Below are 25,594 nucleotides of genomic sequence, written 5' to 3' on the forward strand. Positions count from 1 at the left end.
CCAGCGAAGAATCCTTGCAGCTTCTGCCATTGCCCTCCTGCTTCTTGTGCCGCCCTGTCTGTTTACGTGGGCGACTGCCGTGATGTTGTCCGACTGGATCAGCACCGGCTGACCTTGAAGCAGAGGCCTTGCTTGGCTTAGAGCATTGTAAATGGCCCTTAGCTCCAGGATATTTATGTGAAGTGATGTCTCCAGGCTTGACCACAAGCCCTGGAAATTTTTTCCCTGTGTGACTGCTCCCCAGCCTCGCAGGCTGGCATCTGTGGTCACCAGGACCCAGTCCTGAATGCCGAATCTGCGGCCCTCTAGAAGATGAGCACTCTGCAACCACCACAGGAGAGACACCCTTGTCCTTGGGGACAGGGTTATCCGCTGATGCATCTGAAGATGCGATCCGGACCATTTGTCCAGCAGGTCCCACTGGAATGTTCTTGCGTGGAATCTGCCGAATGGGATTGCTTCGTAGGAAGCCACCATTTTTCCCAGAACCCTTGTGCATTGATGCACTGATACTTGGCCTGGTTTTAAGAGGTTTCTGACTAGCTCGGATAACTCCCTGGCTTTCTCTTCTGGGAGAAACACCTTTTTCTGGACTGTGTCCAGGATCATCTCTAGGAATAGAAGACGTGTCGTCGGGATCAGCTGCGATTTTGGGATATTGAGAATCCAACCGTGCTGCCGCAGCACTACTTGAGATAGTGCTACTCCGACTACCAACTGTTCCCTGGATCTTGCCCTTATCAGGAGATCGTCCAAGTAAGGGATAATTAAAACTCCTTTCCTTCGAAGAAGTATCATCATTTCGGCCATTACTTTGGTAAAGACCCGGGGTGCCGTGGACAATCCAAACGGCAGCGTCTGAAACTGATAGTGGCAGTTCTGTACCACAAACCTGAGGTACCCTTGGTGAGAAGGGTAAATTGGGACATGGAGGTAAGCATCCTTGATGTCCAGAGACACCATATAATCCCCTTCTTCCAGGTTCGCGATCACCGCTCTGAGTGATTCCATCTTGAATTTGAACCTCTGTATGTAAGTGTTCAAAGATTTTAGATTTAAAATAGGTCTCACCGAGCCGTCCGGCTTCGGTACCACAAACAGCGTGGAATAATACCCCTTTCCCTGTTGCAGGAGGGGTACCTTGATTATCACCTGCTGGGAATACAGCTTGTGAATGGCTTCCAATACCGCCTCCCTGTCGGAGGGAGACGTCGGTAAGGCAGACTTTAGGAAACGTCGAGGGGGAGACGTCTCGAATTCCAATTTGTACCCCTGAGATACTACCTGAAGGATCCAGGGGTCCACTTGTGAGTGAGCCCACTGTGCGCTGAAATTCTTGAGACGGGCCCCCACCGTGCCTGAGTCCGCCTGTAGAGCCCCAGCGTCATGCTGAGGACTTGGCAGAAGCGGGATAGGACTTCTGTTCCTGGGAACTGGCTGTTTGCTGCAGCCTTTTTCCTCTCCCTCTGCCCCGGGGCAGAAATGAGGAGCCTTTTGCCCGCTTGCCCTTATGGGGCCGAAAGGACTGCGTCTGATAATACAGCGTCTTCTTATGTTGAGAGGCTACTTGGGGTAATAAAAATGTGGATTTCCCAGCAGTTGCCGTGGACACCAGGTCTGATAGACCGACCCCAAATAACTCCTCCCCTTTATAAGGCAATACTTCCATATGCCTTTTGGAATCAGCATCACCTGACCACTGCCGCGTCCATAACCCTCTTCTGGCGGATATGGACAGCGCACTTACTCTTGATGCCAGTCGGCAAATATCCCTCTGTGCATCACGCATATATAAAAATGCATCTTTTAAATGCTCTATAGTCAGTAATATACTGTCCCTATCCAGGGTATCAATATTTTCAGTCAGGGAATCCGACCAAGCCACCCCAGCACTGCACATCCAGGCTGAGGCGATTGCTGGTCGCAGTATAACACCCGTGTGAGTGTATATACATTTTAGGATATTCTCCTGCTTTCTGTCAGCAGGTTCCTTAAGGGCGGCCGTATCAGGAGACGGCAGTGCCACCTGTTTAGACAAGCGTGTGAGCGCTTTGTCCACCCTAGGGGGTGTTTCCCAACGTGCCCTATCCTCTGGCGGGAAAGGGTATGATGCCAATAACCTTTTAGGAATTATCAGTTTTTTATCGGGAGAAACCCACGCTTCATCACACACTTCATTTAATTCCTCAGATGCAGGAAAAACTACAGGTAGTTTTTACTCACCAAACATAATACCCTTTTTAACGGTACTTGTACTATCAGAAATGTGTAAAACATTTTTCATTGCCTCAATCATGTAACGTGTGGCCCTACTGGAAGTCACATTCGTCTCTTCATCGTCGACACTGGAGTCAGTATCCGTGTCGGCGTCTGTATCTGCCATCTGTGATAGCGGGCGTTTAAGCGCCCCTGATGGTCTTTGAGACGCCTGGACAGGCACAAGCTGAGTAGCCGGCTGTCCCATGTCATCAAACTGCTTTTGTAAAGAGCTGACACTTTCACGTAATTCCTTCCATAAGCCCATCCACTCAGGTGTCGACCCCCTAGGGGATGACATCTCCACTACAGGCAATTGCTCCGCCTCCACATCATGTTCCTCCTCATACATGTCGACACAGCCGTACCGACACACAGCACACACACAGGGAATGCTCTGATAGAGGACAGGACCCCACTAGCCCTTTGGGGAGACAGAGGGAGAGTATGCCAGCACACACCAGAGCGCTATATATATATACCGGGATAACACTATACAGAGTGTTTTTCCCCTTATAGCTGCTGTTTATATTATACTGCGCCTAATTAGTGCCCCCCCCTCTCTTGTTTTACCCTTTTCTGTAGTGCAGGACTGCAGGGGAGAGTCAGGGAGACGTCCTTCCAGCGGAGCTGTGAGGGAAAATGGCGCCAGTGTGCTGAGGAGATAGGCTCCGCCCCCTTCTCGGCTGACTTTTCTCCCGCTTTTTTCTGGAATCTGGCAGGGGTTAATATACATCCATATAGCCCTGGGGGTTATATGTGATGTATTTTTGCCAGCCAAGGTGTTTATATTGCTGCTCAGGGCGCCCCCCCCCAGCGCCCTGCACCCATCAGTGACCGGAGTGTGTGGTGTGCATGAGGAGCAATGGCGCACAGCTGCAGTGCTGTGCGCTACCTTGGTGAAGACTGATGTCTTCTGCCGCCGATTTTCCGGACCTCTTCTTGCTTCTGGCTCTGTAAGGGGGCCGGCGGCGCGGCTCTGGGACCGGACTCCGAGGCTGGGCCTGTGTTCGGTCCCTCTGGAGCTAATGGTGTCCAGTAGCCTAAGAAGCCCAAGCTGGCTGCAAGCAGGCAGGTTCGCTTCTTCTCCCCTTAGTCCCTCGATGCAGTGAGCCTGTTGCCAGCAGGTCTCACTGAAAATAAAAAACCTAAAACTAACTTTTTCTAAGAAGCTCAGGAGAGCCCCTTAGATTGCACCCAGCTCGGTCGGGCACAAAAATCTAACTGAGGCTTGGAGGAGGGTCATAGGGGGAGGAGCCAGTGCACACCAGGTAGTACTAAAGCTTTTCTTTTGTGCCCAGTCTCCTGCGGAGCCGCTATTCCCCATGGTCCTTACGGAGTTCCCAGCATCCACTAGGACGTCAGAGAAATATCTTATTTGCTGGCAGACATCAGATCCTTTTGCTCACTTACTGGGCCACCTGGTGTAATCTGCAACAGGCAAAGCGGGAAGTGACTATTCTCCAAGTGACTATACCCCCCCAAAACACACTGCAACCTATGGTCCTACCCCCGTTCTTTCCCATGTACCCTCAACCCCCATCGATAATATAATAGACAACTAGGATTTGAACTTTTACTACAGTGGTTCTCAAACTCGGTGCTCAGAACACCTAGCAGGTGCACAGGTGTATTCATTACTCACTGATACATTTTAAAAAGTACACAGGTGGAGCTGATTATTTCACTTGCAATTCTATGAGGAAACCTGGGAAATGTGAACTATTGGGGGTTCTGAGGTCCAAGTTTGAGAACCTGTGTTTTACTACACCTTCTATAAGTGTTCTGTGGAGACAATGTGATGTGCAGACCAAGCAATCTTTGGCTCTTCAACTGTTTCATCAGATCTACAGTGATCTACATGATGTATTTATTTCCCTAGCTGGTACACTTTATAGTTGACATTGCCCACTTACTCTAATGTCTCAAATGATCTCTAACTTAAAAAATACTCTGTTCCCAGGGACAAAGGGGCACACTTAATAATTACAGTTGTATACTTTGTTGGGCCTGTTCCATGTGCTCGCTCACGGGGGCTAATTCAGATGTGTATCGCTGCAGCTTCCTTGGAATTCCATCTTTTACAAGTAGATGCATCCTGCTGCAGTTGTAATCTGAGCTGTGACCTAGAAAGCAGCATCGGTTCACTGCGACACCATTGGGTGGCTTGACCCACCCATGGGGACACATAAGCTGTACATCGAATATCCTCGTAAGAGGCCGGGATATCTCCGTCCAAAGATGGAGGTCCTGACTTCTTCTCTCCACCTAAATGGCAGCGACAAGCCAACACTTTCACAAATGGAGGTCGTTACTAACCCCTACACACCCGCAAATGGCATCAGACTGTCAATCACTGACAGTCTGATGCCGTCCTGTGGCAGGACCCGTTTGCGGATGCACAGAACGGGTCCTGCTGCATGCGCAAAGTACCTAACATCAGTACTACCATCAAATCGCAGATCCTTTTGGATCTGAATTAGCTTCACTGTCAGAACTACATCAGCTATCATCTCCTACAGTAACACTTTTGTAAGGACCGGAGTGTAAATCACTTGTATCTTTTGCTATGCACATCAATACCCGGGCCTAATGTCTCTCCCATACAACAAATCAAATGGTGAGAACCTGGTAATGATTGGGTAACTTCCTTAATTGCCAGCAATAAATAGGGCAGCAGATCTGTTGTTTTTTTGTTGTTGTTTTTTTTTATCTTTGTCTAGAATTTTTTCATTACACTGTTTACGGTTTTGTTAAATCATTCTACCAAAGCACTGGTCTGAGTGTTAGAAACTGAGATCCTTGGGTGAGTTCAAACCCTAATCCAATAATCCAGGGCTCGACAAATCCCAGTAGCCAGGTCACTATGGTTCCTAGATTTTGCTGCCTGGTGACCAGATTATACAGGGAGGGAGGAAGCAGATCCTCGCCAGCCCCTGCGGAGATTTGTGGGTGTGTCTGTATTGCGGTGGCCATTTCATGCAGAGGAGTGCATGTGCTGTGTGTCCTTTCCAGCCTACGCTGACTGCTGTGCCTGTCCATCCCGATCTACGCTGACTCCTCATGCCCGTCCCAGCCTGCACTGTCTGCTGTCTCCAGCTCCGGGTTCATAGAGCTCCCTGGTAAGAGGGTCTATGCGTGGATGGGGATTGCAGCCTTGGAAGAGGTAGTGATGTGGTCACAAGGTAAGGGGGATTGTTTGCCCGGGGGGGGCTGCAGAGGGGTGGTTTGCCTGTTAGTACACCCTTAGTTGTGTGCCCATGGGGGTTGGCTGCCCGAGGGGGCTAACTGCCCATTAATGTGGCTGCATGGGGGAAGGGGGGGGGGATGTTGTTTGCCTTGGGGGTAGCTACACAGCAATGTGGCTACAGAGGGCTGGGTTGCCTGGGAGTACCCCCTCAGTTGTGTTGCTGTGGTGGTTGGTTTACCTGGGGGTTGGGGGAGGCTATTCAGTAATGTGACTGTTGGGTGGGGGGTTTTCAGTTATTGTTTAGGTCTTTAGTGGTGGGTGGTCTGGCTTCTACAGTTTCATCTTGGCTCCTAGATTTTACAAAAATTTGTCAAGCCCTGCAATAATCCTTCATAACCTTTTACAAAAATGGGGGGTAGCCCTGTTAGGATTTCTTTCGATATTCTCACTATGACAAAGACATGGACTAGTTCTCTAGCTATTGTCTAAGTACTGCGTAACGGTATTCAATATCATAGTCCATTGGTCCATAGTCCCATCTTTAAATTGTAAACTCTCACAAGTGAGGCCCTCATCCCTCATATGCTTTTCCTTCTCTCACTTATCTTAAACCATCATATCATCTCCACTGTCTACGACAGCCCCACTGCTTACTTGGGTATTATGACTGATGAAGCGCTAATGTTTATAAACCTTGTCCATGTTCTTGTTTTGTTCATACTGCTCCAGTTTATGTACTATGTAAGGCACTGCAGCCCCCTTGTGACACCATATTAATAAAGGACAATAATAATAATAGCTGATGATCTCAGACAGACATTATTAGATGCCCAACTAGCTCTAAATGTTTAAAGGGGATCTCTATAATAATAGGTAATGAGACCAAAGGACTCCTAATATTTGGCTTGGGAGAACTCTACTGGCACTTAGGGCAGGTAACACATCTTTATGGACACCTGGTCAGAAAAAAAATGTAGTCAAATGTTTTCTGCCCCTAAATGTACTGTGGTAATGTGACCATAAACCAGGTCCAACACCATTCTCAGGTATGGCTTAGGAAGTACCAGTTGGCCTCAGAAGAACTGCTGTAATAGTCAAAGAAAGTATGAAAGTTGAGAATGTGAGATCAGTACGCGTGTGGGCTCACATGGTGAGACATAATAACTTGGTATAACAAGTCATTATGCATGTAAGCCCATTAGCCTAAGTAAGTGCACAATTGCTCACAAAGCATATCAAATATTTTTGTGGAATTCACCATATAAAGAATAACTAAAATATGAGGATTGAGAAAATGGATTGGGCAGGACAGAAATGGCATATATACAGCATTGGGCCTGATTCTGAGTCAGAGGCAGGTCCAAATGAGGAAGGATCATGCTAGTAAATACAATGTGTGCATACAGTTCAGAAATCAATTGCAAACCGTGCATCCATCGAATCTTGCATAGGCACATGGACAGAGACTGAATGTCCTTCGATGGAGCATTCATTCTGTGAAATGGGTGTTTCTGGGCAGCGGAACGGATCTAACTCGGGAATGTCATGGGCATGTGGGTCGACTTCAGTGCTCATTCACAGAGTGCGGAGATAGGGGTGTCTGTTTCAGAAGGATCTTTTGCACCCAGCATGGATTGGGTGTAACTCTTGATATTAATAAAGATAGCTGCAGCAGGAAAACTGTGGGCAGGCCAGCCACCCGCATGAAAGCAGATGGATATGCAGCATAGATGGGCGATACTTGTTGTAGCACAGGTTAGCAAGCAAGGTAATATAGCCAGATGTAGTAGTAGAGATGAAGTGGTTCCTTACATTAACGTTTTTACATTTCTATTAGTGCAGAAAAATAAGATTTTACTTACCGATAAATCTATTTCTCGGAGTCCGTAGTGGATGCTGGGGTTCCTGAAAGGACCATGGGGAATAGCGGCTCCGCAGGAGACAGGGCACAAAAAGTAAAGCTTTTCCAGATCAGGTGGTGTGCACTGGCTCCTCCCCCTATGACCCTCCTCCAGACTCCAGTTAGGTACTGTGCCCGGACGAGCGTACACAATAAGGGAGGATTTTGAATCCCGGGTAAGACTCATACCAGCCACACCAATCACACCGTACAACTTGTGATCTAAACCCAGTTAACAGTATGATAACAGCGGAGCCTCTGAAAGATGGCTTCCTTCAACAATAACCCGAATTAGTTAACAATAACTATGTACAATTATTGCAGATAATCCGCACTTGGGATGGGCGCCCAGCATCCACTACGGACTCCGAGAAATAGATTTATCGGTAAGTAAAATCTTATTTTCTCTATCGTCCTAGTGGATGCTGGGGTTCCTGAAAGGACCATGGGGATTATACCAAAGCTCCCAAACGGGCGGGAGAGTGCGGATGACTCTGCAGCACCGAATGAGAGAACTCCAGGTCCTCCTTAGCCAGAGTATCAAATTTGTAAAATTTTACAAACGTGTTCTCCCCTGACCACGTAGCTGCTCGGCAAAGTTGTAATGCCGAGACCCCTCGGGCAGCCGCCCAAGATGAGCCCACCTTCCTTGTGGAGTGGGCCTTTACAGATTTAGGCTGTGGCAGGCCTGCCACAGAATGTGCAAGTTGGATTGTGCTACAGATCCAACGAGCAATCGTCTGCTTAGACGCAGGAGCACCCATCTTGTTGGGTGCATACAATATAAACAACGAGTCAGATTTTCTGACTCCAGCTGTCCTTGCAATATATATTTTTAATGCTCTGACAACGTCCAGTAACTTGGAGTCCTCCAAGTCACTTGTAGCCGCAGGCACTACAATAGGCTGGTTCAGATGAAATGCTGACACCACCTTAGGGAGAAAATGCGGACGAGTCCGCAGTTCTGCCCTGTCCGAATGGAAAATCAGATATGGGCTTTTGTAAGATAAAGCTGCCAGTTCTGACACTCTCCTGGCCGAAGCCAGGGCTAGAAGCATGGTCACTTTCCATGTGAGATATTTCAAATCCACCTTCTTTAGTGGTTCAAACCAATGAGATTTTAGAAAGTCCAAAACCACATTGAGATCCCACGGTGCCACTGGAGGCACCACAGGAGGCTGTATATGTAGCACTCCCTTAACAAAGGTCTGGACTTCAGGGACTGAAGCCAATTCTTTTTGAAAGAAAATCGACAGGGCCGAAATTTGAACCTTAATAGATCCCAATTTGAGACCCATAGACAATCCTGATTGCAGGAAATGTAGGAATCGACCCAGTTGAAATTCCTCCGTCGGAGCACTCCGATCTTCGCACCACGCAACATATTTTCGCCAAATTCGGTGATAATGTTGCACGGTTACTTCCTTCCTTGCTTTAATCAAAGTAGGAATGACTTCTTCCGGCATGCCTTTTTCCTTTAGGATCCGGCGTTCAACCGCCATGCCGTCAAACGCAGCCGCGGTAAGTCTTGAAACAGACAGGGACCCTGCTGAAGCAAGTCCCTCCTTAGAGGTAGAGGCCACGGATCTTCCGTGATCATCTCTTGAAGTTCCGGGTACCAAGTCCTTCTTGGCCAATCCGGAACCACTAGTATCGTCCTTACGCCTCTTTGCCGTATAATTCTCAATACTTTTGGTATGAGAGGCAGAGGAGGAAACACATACACCGACTGGTACACCCAAGGCGTTACCAGCGCGTCCACAGCTATTGCCTGCGGATCTCTTGACCTGGCGCAATACCTGTCCAGTTTTTTGTTGAGGCGAGACGCCATCATGTCCACCATTGGTCTTTCCCAACGGGTTACCAGCAAGTGGAAGACTTCTGGATGAAGTCCCCACTCTCCCGGGTGAAGATCGTGTCTGCTGAGGAAGTCTGCTTCCCAGTTGTCCACTCCCGGGATGAACACTGCTGACAGTGCTATCACATGATTCTCTGCTCAGCGAAGAATCCTTGCAGCTTCTGCCATTGCACTCCTGCTTCTTGTGCCGCCCTGTCTGTTCACATGGGCGACTGCCGTGATGTTGTCCGACTGGATCAACACCGGTTTTCCCTGAAGCAGAGGTTCTGCCTGGCTTAGAGCATTGTATATTGCTCTTAGTTCCAGAATGTTTATGTGAAGAGACGTTTCCAGGCTCGTCCATACTCCCTGGAAGTTTCTTCCTTGTGTGACTGCTCCCCAGCCTCTCAGGCTGGCGTCCGTGGTCACCAGGATCCAATCCTGTATGCCGAATCTGCGGCCCTCCAATAGATGAGCACTCTGCAACCACCACAGAAGAGACACCCTTGTCCTTGGAGACAGGGTTATCCGCAGGTGCATCTGAAGATGCGACCCTGACCATTTGTCCAATAGATCCCTTTGGAAAATTCTTGCGTGGAATCTGCCGAATGGAATTGCTTCGTAAGAAGCCACCATTTTTCCCAGGACTCTTGTGCATTGATGTACAGACACCTTTCCTGGTTTTAGGAGGTTCCTGACAAGCTCGGATAACTCCTTGGCTTTTTCCTCCGGGAGAAAAACCTTTTTCTGAACCGTGTCCAGAATCATCCCTAGGAACAGCAGACGAGTTGTCGGCATTAACTGGGATTTTGGAATATTCAGAATCCACCCGTGCTGTTTTAGCACTTCTTGCGACAGTGCTAATCCCATCTCTAGCTGTTCTCTGGACCTTGCCCTTATTAGGAGATCGTCCAAGTATGGGATAATTAATATGCCTTTTCTTCGAAGAAGAATCATCATCTCGGCCATTACCTTTGTAAAGACCCGAGGTGCCGTGGACAATCCGAACGGCAGCGTCTGAAACTGATAGTGACAGTTTTGTACAACGAACCTGAGGTACCCCTGGTGTGAGGGGTAAATTGGAACGTGGAGATACGCATCCTTGATGTCCAAGGATACCATAAGTCCCCCTCTTCCAGGTTCGCTATCACTGCTCTGAGTGACTCCATCTTGAACTTGAACTTCTTTATGTACAGGTTCAAGGACTTCAGATTTAGAATAGGCCTTACCGAGCCATCCGGCTTCGGTACCACAAAAAGAGTGGAATAATACCCCTTCCCTTGTTGTAGAAGAGGTACCTTGACTATCACCTGCTGAGAGTACAGCTTGTGAATGGCTTCCAAAACCGTCTCCCTTTCGGAGGGGGACGTTGGTAAAGCAGACTTCAGGAAACGGCGAGGTGGATCTGTCTCTAATTCCAACCTGTACCCCTGAGATATTATCTGCAGGATCCAGGGATCTACCTGCGAGTGAGCCCACTGCGCGCTGTAATTTTTGAGACGACCACCCACCGTCCCCGAGTCCGCTTGAGAAGCCCCAGCGTCATGCTGAGGCTTTTGTAGAAGCCGGGGAAGGCTTCTGTTCCTGGGAAGGAGCTGCCTGTTGCTGTCTCTTCCCTCGACCTCTGCCTCGTGGCAGATATGAATAGCCCTTTGCTCTCTTATTTTTAAAGGAACGAAAGGGCTGCGGTTGAAAAGTCGGTGCCTTTTTCTGTTGGGGAGTGACTTGAGGTAGAAAGGTGGATTTCCCGGCTGTAGCCGTGGCCACCAAATCTGATAGACCGACTCCAAATAACTCCTCCCCTTTATACGGCAAAACTTCCATATGTCGTTTTGAATCCGCATCGCCTGTCCACTGTCGCGTCCATAAAGCTCTTCTGGCCGAAATGGACATAGCACTTACCCGTGATGCCAGTGTGCAGATATCCCTCTGTGCATCACGCATATAAAGAAATGCATCCTTTATTTGTTCTAACGACAGTAAAATATTGTCCCTGTCCAGGGTATCAATATTTTCAATCAGGGACTCTGACCAAACTACTCCAGCACTGCACATCCAGGCAGTCGCTATAGCTGGTCGTAGTATAACACCTGCATGTGTGTATATACTTTTTTGGATATTTTCCATCCTCCTATCTGATGGATCTTTAAGTGCGGCCGTCTCAGGAGAGGGTAACGCCACTTGTTTAGATAAGCGTGTTAGCGCCTTGTCCACCCTAGGAGGTGTTTCCCAGCGCTCCCTAACCTCTGGCGGGAAAGGGTATAATGCCAATAATTTCTTTGAAATTATCAGCTTTTTATCAGGGGCAACCCACGCTTCATTACACACGTCATTTAATTCTTCTGATTCAGGAAAAACTGTAGGTAGTTTTTTCACACCCCACATAATACCCTGTTTAGTGGTACCTGTAGTATCAGCTAAATGTAACGCCTCCTTCATTGCCAAAATCATATAACGTGTGGCCCTACTGGAAAATACGGTTGATTCGTCACCGTCACCACTGGAGTCAGTGCCTGTGTCTGGGTCTGTGTCGACCGACTGAGGCAAAGGGCGTTTCACAGCCCCTGACGGTGTTTGAGTCGCCTGGACAGGCACTAATTGATTGTCCGGCCGTCTCATGTCGTCAAACGACTGCTTTAGCGTGTTGACACTATCCCGTAGTTCCATAAATAAAGGCATCCATTCTGGTGTCGACTCCCTAGGGGGTAACATCCTCATATTTGGCAATTGCTCCGCCTCCACACCAATATCGTCCTCATACATGTCGACACACACGTACCGACACACAGCAGACACACAGGGAATGCTCCTAACGAAGACAGGACCCACTAGCCCTTTGGGGAGACAGAGGGAGAGTTTGCCAGCACACACCAAAAGCGCTATATATAACAGGGATAGCCTTATAATAAGTGCTCCCTTATAGCTGCTTTATATATATCAAAATATCGCCATAAATTTGCCCCCCCTCTCTGTTTTACCCTGTTTCTGTAGTGCAGTGCAGGGGAGAGACCTGGGAGCCGTCCTGACCAGCGGAGCTGTGAGAGGAAATGGCGCCGTGTGCTGAGGAGATAGGCCCCGCCCCTTTTCCGGCGGGCTCGTCTCCCGCTATTTAGTGAATCCAGGCAGGGGTTAAATATCTCCATATAGCCTCTGGGGGCTATATGTGAGGTATTTTTAGCCTTTATACAGGTTACATTTGCCTCCCAGGGCGCCCCCCCCCAGCGCCCTGCACCCTCAGTGACTGCGTGTGAAGTGTGCTGAGAGGAAAATGGCGCACAGCTGCAGTGCTGTGCGCTACCTTTAGAAGACTGCAGGAGTCTTCAGCCGCCGATTCTGGACCTCTTCTGACTTCAGCATCTGCAAGGGGGCCGGCGGCGCGGCTCCGGTGACCATCCAGGCTGTACCTGTGATCGTCCCTCTGGAGCTGATGTCCAGTAGCCAAGAAGCCAATCCATCCTGCACGCAGGTGAGTTCACTTCTTCTCCCCTCAGTCCCTCGTTGCAGTGATCCTGTTGCCAGCAGGACTCACTGTAAAATAAAAAACCTAAGCTAAACTTTTTCTAAGCAGCTCTTTAGGAGAGCCACCTAGATTGCACCCTTCTCGGCCGGGCACAAAAATCTAACTGGAGTCTGGAGGAGGGTCATAGGGGGAGGAGCCAGTGCACACCACCTGATCTGGAAAAGCTTTACTTTTTGTGCCCTGTCTCCTGCGGAGCCGCTATTCCCCATGGTCCTTTCAGGAACCCCAGCATCCACTAGGACGATAGAGAAATAAACATGTACCTGTTACTGTTATTTTATTGCTTTATTATTCCAGATTGACACTGGTTGTAGTGCATGTTCTTTAAAGGTGTAGAACACAAAGAAGGAAATCATAAAGATCACATGATGTCCATCATAGATGTGCATGCAATGCTTGCATCATATCCTGTTCCCGTGCATGGCAACAGCCGGTAGCAATCAAAATTGTATTTCTATAAGGTTTAAAATGTATAAAATGTATAGATCAACCACATGATGTTTATTTAGAGCTGTATTATAGTACTACATTATTTGTAGTTTGGAATGTGTCTTATTTGTAGTGCGATGCGACAAAACCGCTTCAGAGGACTGCACTGATTAATTTGCAACACTTGTGGAGGTTCTGGACTGACATATAAGGACATGAACCGGCATGTAAAGACATGAAGGGGGCTCTGAATTGGTATACAAGGACATGAGGGAAGCTCTGAGATGGCATATAAGGACATGGGGGAGGGGGTCTCTGAGCTGGCAATATAAGGACATGAGGACTGAGTCATATAGAGGGGCATGACTGAGGGGGTCTGAGGCTTTCATTGGAGGTCTCATGAGGGGTATCACTGAATGGACTATGGGGCCTAGTTACAGTATTAACATTATTTTCACTCAAATGTATGAAAGAGCTTTTGGAGCAGTTATTTCGTGAAAAACTGCTCCAAATCCTTTAAAGCTGTGCAGTGACCCGGCTCTGGTGATCAGCTGTGTGTATTCGGTGGACACACAAGCTGATCACATTTAAAAAAAAACAAAAGTAAAAAAAACCCCATACCATTGCCAGGGGCCGGGGACTGGTGCTCCTGTGAGGGCTTCCGGTCATCGAGTCCTCCTGTGCGCTGCTGTGACCCCCGGTGCAGTAAAGTGATGCTGCAAAATGGCAGCTCACTTTACAGCACCAGGGGTCACAGCAGCGCACAGGATCCGATGCCCTGCAGCCCTTCAGAAGCACCGATCACCGGCTCCTGTGACTGGTAAGCATAATTACCGTGAGGAAGTCTCAGCGGGGTGGGAGCGGCAGGGGATCACGAATGGGAGCAGGGGCGGGGGCGGGGATACCTGGCAAATGCGCAGCAGGACCTTGGGGTATTTTTTTGCAAAAAATACCACAATGATGTTGCAGAGGGCATCTCACAAGCTCTGTCCTTGTATGCGATTATTGATACATTCATGCAGAGGGTGATAAATTGGCCCCCATGTGTGGCATTTTAAAAGGCTGGGGGCATTACTTTTTGGCATATTACCTATCTGGGCATTACAGTGTGACATATTATCTATCGGGGGTATTATGGTGTGGTATATTATCAATTGGGGCATTACACTGTGGTATATTAGCAATTGGGGACACTAATGTTTGGTATATAATGAATTGGGGACACTGCTATTTTATATGATGCATCTAATCACAGTGAGCAAAACTGAAACCTAAATTTATTCTAAATTACATTAGAAGTCTATTAGTTTTAGTGTTTTTTAGAGTAAGATTTACTCAGCAAGGAGCCCTTCCTAATTGCTGATAGACTAACTGCGAGAATATTGGCCCTCATTCCGAGTTGTTCGCTCGCTAGCTGCTTTTAGCAGCTTTGCACATGCTAAGCCGCCGCCTACTGGGAGTGAATCTTAGCTTAGCAGAATTGCGAACGAAAGATTCACATAATTGCGAATAGAAATTTCTTTGCAGTTTCTGAGTAGCTCGGGACTTACTCTGCCACTGCGATCAGTTCAGTCAGTTTCGTTCCTGGTTTGACGTCACAAACACACCCAGCGTTCGCCCAGACACTCCCCCGTTTCTCCAGCCACTCCCGCGTTTTTCCCAGAAACGGCAGCGTTTTTAGCACACACCCATAAAACGTCCAGTTTCCGCCCAGAAACACCCACTTCCTGTCAATCACACTACGATCACCAGGACGATGAAAATTCCTTGTTATGCTGTGAGTAAAATACCTAACTTTTGAGTAAAATAACTAAGCGCATGCGCTCTGCGAACATTGCGCATGCGCAGTTTGCGACAAATCGCTCCGTTGCAAAAACCACTAACGAGCGAACAACTCGAAATGAGGGCCATTGTGTGGCCCTCTGTTCAAACTCATTTTGTTAAATACACACTCCAAGAAAAAAGTATGGCCGCCCCTCGTATACATATACTGTACATGTGTGTGGTTAGCATTATATATTGTGTATCTTACGTATAAATTATTTGTACTGCTGTTTGAAAAATATTAATACTTTAATTAGAATGTGGAAAGAAATTTCAACTTACCAAAAAACGTTGCAGCATCTGATGCACTTAGACTAAACTGTGATTCTAGAAACTTTGGTCCAAATGTTGACACGCCTGTGATGAGGGTAGCTTCGGTGGCTCCAGCTAAGCACAGGAAAATAAAGGTGGGGTTTTTCAAAAGCATCAATAATGACCTGAATGGAAAACAATAAAGAGAGGATGCAAATGCAATTTTGTAAATTTTAGGATTTTGGCATTAATAAATACTGTACTGTAGATTACTATAATTTGTATCACTCACTAAGAGGGTGATTTTAATGATCCTCGTAGGCTGAGCGCTAAATGGAGTGGTCTTCTTATGGAATGCATACATCTGTAGTCTAGTGGGTACAAGTTGTGTGAAGCAGCGCAATTTCTACAATCTTGGCTGCAGATTTAGGGGTTGATTCAATTAATTAGCGCCCGCGAGTCCGGATGAGTAAGTACGGCTATATGCCACATTTATGGTAGCTCCAGACTGGCTGATTGTTTTTGTCAGCACCATAGGGACGTGTACAAAAATAGGAATTTAATTACCTACCGGTAAATCCTTTTCTCGTAGTCCGTAGAGGATGCTGTGGTCCATTTAGTACCATGGGGTATAGACGGGTCCTTTGGGAGCCACTGGCACTTTAAGAGTTTAATAGTGTGGGCTGGCCCCTCCCTCTATGCCCCTCCTAACAGACCCAGTGTAGAAACTGTGCCCGAGGAGACGGGCCACACAGCGCCCTTGGTGCAGTTATTATGATAAAAGCCCGGCACTGACTATTCAACCTTAATAGGTTGAATAGTACTAATTACACTCTCCCCCCCTGCCTATAACACCCTGGTACTGCAGTAACTGGAGTCAGGTGGAGGGTCAGCGCTCCCTGTCAGCGTGCTTCAGCTTTCTGCAGGGAGAAAATGGCGCTGGTGAGTGCTGGATCCGCTCTGAGAAGCCCCGCCCCCTGTAATGGTGCGCGGCTTCCTGCACATAATAATGATTATACTGGCCTGAGGTGTTTAGTGCTAACAGTGGGATTAGCCCCTGTTAGCTGTTTTGCCAGTGTAGGGTGATCGCATTGGCCCAGGACGCCCCTCAGCCGCGTCTACATAACAATGTTGCTGAGCCTTTATGGACCGCAGCCTGACAGAGCTGCGCTCCCACCCTTGTGCCACCATTCCCGCTGGTGACCCGCTAACCGGGCCACCGGCACTGAACTCACCACTCTCCATTCTTCTGGCTCTGTTAGGGGGTGGCGGCCATGCTGCGGGAGTGAGCGGTCGCCTCGTGGGCTTGCGATCATCACCCTCAGGAGCTCAGTGTCCTGTCAGCGGAGATAGAGAACCATTAACTTCTCTGAGTTGGTTCCTACTCCCCCCCTAAGTCCCATGAAGCAGGGAGGCTGTTGCCAGCAGCCTTCCTGTACCTATCACTCTTAGCAAACAATAAAACTAGAAAAACTCCTAGGAGCTCCCCTAGCTGTGACCGGCTCCCCATGGCACTTTTTCTAAACTGAGTCTGGTAGGAGGGGCATGGAGGGAGGGGCCAGCTCACACTATTAAATTCTTAAAGTGCCAGTGGCTCCAAAAGGACCCGTCTATACCCCATGGTACTAAAAGGACACCAGCATCCTCTAGGACGTAAGAGAAAAAATAAGAATTTACTTACCGATAATTCTATTTCTCGTAGTCCGTAGTGGATGCTGGGACTTCCTTAAGGACCATGGGGAATAGCGGCTCCGCAGGAGACTGGGCACAAAAGTAAAAGCTTTAGACTAGCTGGTGTGCACTGGCTCCTCCCCCTATGACCCTCCTCCAAGCCTCAGTTAGGATACTGTGCCCGGACGAGCGTACATAATAAGGAAGGATTTTGAATCCCGGGTAAGACTCATACCAGCCACACCAATCACACCGTACAACCTGTGATCTGAACCCAGTTAACAGTATGATAAACGTAGGAGCCTCTGAAAAGATGGCTCACAACAATAAACAACCCGATTTTTTTTTTTTTTTTTGTAACAATAACTATATACAAGTATTGCAGACAATCCGCACTTGGGCCCTCATTCCGAGTTGTTCGCTCGGTATTTTTCATCGCATCGCAGTGAAAATCCGCTTAGTACGCATGCGCAATGTTCGCACTGCGACTGCGCCAAGTAACTTTACTATGAAGAAAGTATTTTTACTCACGGCTTTTTCTTCGCTCCGGCGAACGTAATGTGATTGACAGGAAATGGGTGTTACTGGGCGGAAACACGGCGTTTCAGGGGCGTGTGGCTGAAAACGCTACCGTTTCCGGAAAAAACGCAGGAGTGGCCGGAGAAACGGTGGGAGTGCCTGGGCGAACGCTGGGTGTGTTTGTGACGTCAACCAGGAACGACAAGCACTGAAATGATCGCACAGGCAGAGTAAGTCTGGAGCTACTCTGAAACTGCTAAGTAGTTAGTAATCGCATTATTGCGAATACATCGGTCGCAATTTTAAGAAGCTAAGATTCACTCCCAGTAGGCGGCGGCTTAGCGTGTGTAACTCTGCTAAATTCGCCTTGCGACCGATCAACTCGGAATGAGGGCCTTGGGATGGGCGCCCAGCATCCACTACGGACTACGAGAAATAGAATTATCGGTAAGTAAATTCTTATTTTCTCTGACGTCCTAGTGGATGCTGGGACTTCCTTAAGGACCATGGGGATTATACCAAAGCTCCCAAACGGGCGGGAGAGTGCGGATGACTCTGCAGCACCGAATGAGAGAACTCCAGGTCCTCCTCAGCCAGGGTATCGAATTTGTAAAATTTAGCAAACGTGTTTGCCCCTGACCAAGTAGCTGCTCGGCAAAGTTGTAAAGCCGAGACCCCTCGGGCAGCCGCCCAAGATGAGCCCACTTTCCTTGTGGAATGGGCTTTTACAGATTTTGGCTGTGGCAGGCCTGCCACAGAATGTGCAAGCTGAATTGTACTACAAATCCAACGAGCAATAGTCTGCTTAGAAGCAGGAGCACCCAGCTTGTTGGGTGCATACAGGATAAACAGCGAGTCAGATTTTCTGACTCCAGCCGTCCTGGAAACATATATTTTCAGGGCCCTGACTACGTCCAGCAACTTGGAGTCCTCCAAGTCCCTAGTCGCCGCAGGTACCACAATAGGCTGGTTCATGTGAAACGCTGAAACCACCTTAGGGAGAAATTGAGGGCGAGTCCTCAGTTCTGCCCTGTCTGAATGAAAAATTAGGTAAGGGCTTTTATATGATAAAGCCGCCAATTCAGAGACACGCCTGGCTGAAGCCAGGGCTAACAGCATGACCACTTTCCATGTGAGATATTTCAATTCCACAGTGGTGAGTGGTTCAAACCAATGTGATTTTAGGAGACTCAACACTACATTGAGATCCCAAGGAGCCACTGGAGGCACAAAAGGAGGCTGTATATGCAGTACCCCTTTGACAAACGTCTGAACTTCAGGCACTGAAGCCAGTTCTTTTTGTAAGAAGATTGACAGGGCCGAAATTTGAACCTTAATGGACCCTAATTTTAGGCCCATAGATAGTCCTGTTTGCAGGAAATGCAGGAAACGATCCCGTTGAAATTCCTCTGTAGGGGCCTTCTTGGCCTCACACCACGCAACATATTTCCGCCAAATGCGGTGATAATGTTTTGCGGTTACATCCTTTCTGGCCTTGACCAGGGTAGGGATGACTTCATCTGGAATGCCTTTTTCCTTCAGGATCCGGCGTTCAACCTCCATGCCGTCAAACGCAGCCGCGGTAAGTCTTGAAACAGACAAGGTCCCTGCTGGAGCAGGTCCTTTCTGAGAGGTAGAGGCCACGGGTCCTCCGTGAGCATCTCTTGCAGTTCCGGGTACCAAGTTCTTCTTGGCCAATCCGGAGCCACGAGTATAGTTCTTACTCCTCTCCTTCTTATGATTCTCAGTACTTTGGGTATGAGAGGCAGAGGAGGGAACACATACACCGACTGGTACACCCACGGTGTTACCAGAGCGTCCACCGCTATTGCCTGAGGGTCCCTTGACCTGGCGCAATATCTGTCCAGTTTTTTGTTGAGACGGGACGCCATCATGTCCACCTTTGGTTTTTCCCAACGGTTTACAATCACTTGGAAGACTTCTGGGTGAAGTCCCCACTCCCCCGGGTGGAGGTCGTGTCTGCTGAGGAAGTCTGCTTCCCAGTTGTCCACTCCCGGAATGAACACTGCTGACAGTGCTACCACATGATTTTCCGCCCAGCGGAGAATCCTTGCAGCTTCTGCCATTGCCCTCCTGCTTCTTGTGCCGCCCTGTCTGTTGACGTGGGCGACTGCCGTGATGTTGTCCGATTGGATCAATACCGACTGACCCTGAAGCAGAGGCCTTGCTTGACTTAGGGCATTGTAAATGGCCCTTAGTTCCAGGATATTTATGTGAAGAGACGTTTCCATGCTTGACCACAAGCCCTGGAAATTTCTTCCCTGTGTGACTGCTCCCCAGCCTCTCAGACTGGCATCCGTGGTCACCAGCATCCAATCCTGAATGCCGAATCTGCGGCCCTCTAGAAGATGAGCACTCTGTAACCACCACAGGAGAGACACCCTTGTCCTTGGAGATAGGGTTATCCGCTGATGCATCTGAAGATGCGATCCGGACTCCAGCAGATCCCACTGAAAAGTTCTTGCATGGAATCTTCCGAATGGAATTGCTTCGTAAGAAGCCACCATTTTTCCCAGGACTCTCGTGCATTGATGCACTGACACTTGGCCTGGTTTTAGGAGGTTCCTGACTAGCTCGGATAACTCCCTGGCCTTCTCCTCCGGGAGAAACACCTTTTTCTGGACTGTGTCCAGAATCATCCCCAGGAACAGTAGACGTGTTGTTGGAATCAGCTGTGATTTTGGGATATTTAGAATCCACCCGTGCTGACGTAGCACTACCTGAGACAGTGCTACTCCGAACTCTAACTGTTCCCTGGATCTTGCCCTTATCAGGAGATCGTCCAAGTAAGGGATAATTAAGACGCCTTCTCTTCGAAGAAGAATCACCATATAGTCCCCTTCTTCCAGGTTCGCTATCACTGCTCTGAGTGATTCCATCTTAAATTTGAACCTTTTTATGTAAGTGTTCAAGGATTTCAGATTTAAAATTGGTCTCACCGAGCCGTCCGGCTTCGGTACCACAAACAGCGTGGAATAATACCCCTTTCCCTGTTGTAGGAGGGGTACCTTGATTATCACCTGCTGGGAATACAGCTTGTGAATAGCTTCCAATACTGCCTCCCTGTCGGAGGGAGGCGTTGGAAGAGCAGACTTCAGGAATCGGCAAGGGGGAGACGTCTCGAATTCCAATTTGTACCCCTGTGATACTACCTGCAGGATCCAGGGGTCCACTTGCGAGTGAGCCCACTGCGCGTTGAAATTTTTGAGACGGGCCCCAACCGTGCCTGAGTCCGCTTGTAAAGCCCCAGCGTCATGCTGAAGACTTGGCAGAAGCGGGGGAGGGCTTCTGCTCCTGGGAAGAGGCTGCCTGGTGCAGTCTTTTTCCTCTTCCTCTGCCCCGGGGCAGAAATGAGTGGCCTTTTGCTCGCTTGTTCTTATAGGAACGAAAGGACTGAGTTTGAAAAGACGGTGTCTTTTTCTGCTGAGAGGTGACCTGGGGTAAAAAGGTGGACTTTCCAGCCGTTGCCGTGGCCACCAGGTCTGATAGACCGACCCCAAATAACTCCTCCCCTTTATACGGCAATACTTCCATATGTCGTTTGGAATCTGCATCACCTGACCACTGTCGCGTCCATAACGCCCTTCTGGCAGAAATGGACATCGCACTCACTCTTGATGCCAGGGTGCAAATATCCCTCTGTGCATCACGCATATATAGTAATGCATCCTTTAAACTTTTACTTCTAAGCAGCTCAGGAGAGCCACCTAGCATGCACCCTTCTCGTTCGGGCACAAAAATCTAACTGAGGCTTGGAGGAGGGTCATAGGGGAAGGAGCCAGTGCACACCAGCTAGTCTAAAGCTTTTACTTTTGTGCCCAGTCTCCTGCGGAGCCGCTATTCCCCATGGTCCTTAAGGAAGTCCCAGCATCCACTAGGACGTCAGAGAAATAAGATTTTACTCACCGGTAAATCTATTTCTCGTAGTCCGTAGTGGATGCTGGGACTCCGTAAGGACCATGGGGAATAGCGGCTCCGCAGGAGACTGGGCACAACTAAAGAAAGCTTTAGGGCTACCTGGTGTGCACTGGCTCCTCCCACTATGACCCTTCTCCAGACCTCAGTTAGGATACTGTGCCCGGAAGAGCTGACACAATAAGGAAGGATTTTGAATCCCGGGTAAGACTCATACCAGCCACACCAATCACACCGTATAACTCGTGATACTATACCCAGTTAACAGTATGAAATATAACTGAGCCTCTCAACAGATGGCTCAATAATAACCCTTTAGTTAAACAATAACTATATACAAGTATTGCAGACAATCCGCACTTGGGATGGGCGCCCAGCATCCACTACGGACTACGAGAAATAGATTTACCGGTGAGTAAAATCTTATTTTCTCTGACGTCCTAAGTGGATGCTGGGACTCCGTAAGGACCATGGGGATTATACCAAAGCTCCCAAACGGGCGGGAGAGTGCGGATGACTCTGCAGCACCGAATGAGCAAACTCTAGGTCCTCCTCAGCCAGGGTATCAAACTTGTAGAATTTTGCAAATGTATTTGACCCCGACCAAGTAGCTGCTCGGCAAAGTTGTAAAGCCGAGACCCCTCGGGCAGCCGCCCAAGAAGAGCCCACCTTCCTCGTGGGATGGGCTTTCACTGATCTAGGATGCGGCAGTCCAGCCGCAGAATGTGCAAGCTGAATCGTACTACAGATCCAGCGAGCAATAGTCTGCTTTGAAGCAGGAGCACCCAGCTTGTTGGGTGCATACAGGATAAATAGCGAGTCAGTTTTCCTGACACTAGCTGTCCTGGAAACATAAATTTTCAGGGCCCTGACTACGTCCAAGAACTTGGAATCCTCCAAGTCTTTAGTAGCCGCAGGCACTACAATAGGTTGGTTCAAATGAAAAGCTGATACCACCTTAGGGAGAAACTGGGGACGAGTCCTCAATTCTGCCCTATCCATATGGAAAATCAGATAAGGGCTTTTACCTGACAAAGCCGCCAATTCTGACACACGCCTGGCCGAAGCCAAGGCCAACAGCATGACCACTTTCCACGTGAGATATTTAAAATCCACGGTTTTAGGTGGCTCAAACCAATGCGACTTTAGGAAATCCAACACCACGTTGAGATCCCAAGGTGCCACTGGAGGCACAAAAGGGGGCTGAATATGCAGCACTCCCTTAACAAATGTCTGAACTTCATGCAGTGAAGCCAGTTCTTTCTGGAAGAAAATCGACAGAGCCGAAATCTGGACCTTAATGGAACCCAATTTTAGGCCCATAGTCACCCCTGACTGTAGGAAGTGCAGAAAACGGCCCAGCTGAAATTCCTCCGTTGGGGCCTTCCTGGCCTCACAGCACGCAACATATTTTCGCCATATGCGGTGATAATGGTTTGCAGTCACTTCTTTCCTAGCTTTATCAGCGTAGGGATGACTTCCTCCGGAATGCCCTTTTCCTTCAGGATCCGGCGTTCAACCGCCATGCCGTCAAACGCAGCCGCGGTAAGTCTTGGAACAGACAGGGCCCCTGCTGCAGCAGGTCCTGTCTGAGCGGCAGAGGCCATGGGTCCTCTGAGATCAGTTCTTGAAGTTCCGGGTACCAAGCTCTTCTTGGCCAATCCGGAACAATGAGTATAGTTCTTACTCCTCTTTTCTTATTATCCTCAGTACCTTGGGTATGAGAGGAAGAGGAGGGAACACATAAACCGACTGGTACACCCACGGTGTCACCAGAGCGTCCACAGCTATCGCCTGAGGGTCCCTTGACCTGGCGCAATATCTTTTTAGCTTTTTGTTGAGGCGGGACGCCATCATGTCCACCTGTGGCCTTTCCCAATGGTGTACAATCATTTGGAAGACTTCTGGATGAAATCCCTACTCTCCCGGGCGGAAGTCGTGCCAGCTGAGAAAGTCTGCTTCTCAGTTGTCCACTCCGGAAATGAACACTGCTGACAGTGCTAACACATGATTTTCCGCCCATCGGAAAATCCTTGTGGCTTCTACCATCGCCATCCTGCTTCTTGTGCCACCCTGTTGGTATACATGGGCGACCGCCGTGATGATGTCTGACTGGATCAGCACCGGCTGGTGTTAAAGCACGGGTCTAGCCTAACTTAGGGCATTGTAAATGGCTCTTAGTTACAGAATATTTATGTGTAGGGAAGTCTCCTGACTCGACCATAGTCCTTGGAAGTTTCTTCCCTGTGTGACTGCCCCCCAGCCTCGAAGGCTGGCATCCGTGGTCACCAGGACCCAGTCCTGTATGCCGAATCTGCGGCCCTCTAGAAGATGAGCACTCTGCAGCCACCACAACAGCGACACCCTGGCCCTTGGAGACAGGGTTATCAGCCGATGCATCTGAAGATGCGACCCGGACCACTTGTCCAACAGATCCCACTGGAAGATCATTGCATGGAACCTGCCGAATGGAATTTCTTCGTAAGAAGCTACCATCTTTCCCAGGACTCGCGTGCATTGATGCACCGACACCTGTATTTGTTTTAGGAGGTCTCTGACTAGAGATGACAACTCCTTGGCCTTCTCCTCCGGGAGAAACACTTTTTTCTGTTCTGTGTCCAGAACCATACCCAGGAACAGTAGACGCGTCGTAGGAACCAGCTGCGACTTTGGAATATTCAGAATCCAGCCGTGCTGTTGTAGCACTTCCCGAGATAGTGCTACTCCGACCAACAACTGCTCCCTGGACCTCGCCTTTATAAGGAGATCGTCCAAGTAGGGATAATTATAACTCCCTTTTTTTTTTGAAGGAGTATCATCATTTCGGCCATTACCTTGGTAAATACCCTCGGTGCCGGGGACAGACCAACGGCAACGTCTGGAATTGGTAATGACAGTCCTGTACCACAATTTTGAGGTACTCCTGGTGAGGAGGGTAAATGGGGACATGCAGGTAAGCATCTTTGATGTCCAGTGATACCATGTAATCCCCTTCGTCCAGGCTTGCAATAACCGCCCTGAGCGATTCCATTTTGAACTTGAACTTTCGTATATAAGTGTTCAAGGATTTCAATTTTAGAATGGGTCTCACTGAACCGTTTGGTTTCGGTACCACAAACATTGTGGAATAGTAACCCCGGCCTTGTTGAAGGAGGGGTACCTTGATTATCACCTGCTGGAAGTACAGCTTGTGAATAGCCGCCAGTACTACCTCCCCTTTCTCCGAGGGCAGCAGGCAAGGCTGATTTGAGGCAACGGCGAGGGGGAGTCGCTTCGAACTCCAGCTTGTATCCCTGTGATACTACTTGCAGAACCCAGGGATCCACCTGTGAGCGAGCCCACTGGTCGCTGAAGTTCCCGAGACGTGCCCCCACCGCACCTGGCTCCACCTGTGGAGCCCCAGCGTCATGCGGTGGACTCAGAGGAAGCGGGGGAAGATTTTTGATCCTAGGAACTGGCTGTCTGGTGCAGCTTTTTCCCTCTTCCCTTGTCTCTGTGCAGAAAGGAAGTGCCTTTGACCCGCTTGCTTTTCTGAAGCCGAAAGGACTGTACCTGATAATACAGTGCTTTCTTAGGCTGTGAGGAAACCTGAGGTAAAAAAATTTCTTCTCAGCTGTTGCTGTGGATACGAGGTCCCAGAGACCATCCCCAACAATTCCTCACCCTTATAAGGCAGATGTGCTTTTTAAAGTCGCACACACACAGGGAATGCTCTGACTGAGGACAGGACCCCACAAAGTCCTTTGGGGAGACAGAGAGAGAGTATGCCAGCACACACCAAAGCGCTATATAATACAGGGATTCACACTACCCACAGTGATTTTTCCCTTATAGCTGCTATAATACACAATTTTGCGCCTAAATTTAGTGCCCCCCCCCTCTCTTTTTAACCCTTTGAGCCTGAAAACTACAGGGGAGAGCCTGGGGAGCTGTCTTCCAGCTGCACTGTGAAGAGAAAATGGCGCCAGTGTGCTGAGGGAGATAGCCCCGCCCCTTTTTCGGCGGACTTTCTCACGCTTTTTTATGGATCTCTGGCAGGGGTATTTTTCACATATATAGCCTCTAGGACTATATATTGTGATTTTATTTGCCAGCCAAGGTGTTAATATTGCTGCTCAGGCCCCCCCCCCCCCCCCCCAGCGCCCTGCACCCATCAGTGACCGGAGTGTGAAGTGTGCATGAGGAGCAATGGCGCACAGCTGCAGTGCTGTGCGCTACCTTGTTGAAGACCGAAGTCTTCTGCCGCCGATTTTCAGGACC

At 48.8% G+C, this 25,594-nt stretch overlaps 1 protein-coding gene across 1 annotated transcript in view; it reads right to left on the reverse strand.

Annotated features, from left to right (window-relative positions):
- The window catches only part of SLCO4A1 (solute carrier organic anion transporter family member 4A1), a 196,371-nt gene that overhangs the window by 48,255 nt on the left and 122,522 nt on the right, over positions 1-25,594 (reverse strand). Inside the window, exon 6 of the mRNA XM_063959291.1 lies at positions 15,239-15,393. Coding sequence (XP_063815361.1) covers positions 15,239-15,393 — 155 coding nt within the window. The remainder of the gene's footprint in view (positions 1-15,238; positions 15,394-25,594) is intronic.

Source organism: Pseudophryne corroboree, chromosome 3 (genome assembly GCF_028390025.1).
Source record: "Pseudophryne corroboree isolate aPseCor3 chromosome 3, aPseCor3.hap2, whole genome shotgun sequence".
Lineage (NCBI taxonomy): Eukaryota > Metazoa > Chordata > Amphibia > Anura > Myobatrachidae > Pseudophryne > Pseudophryne corroboree.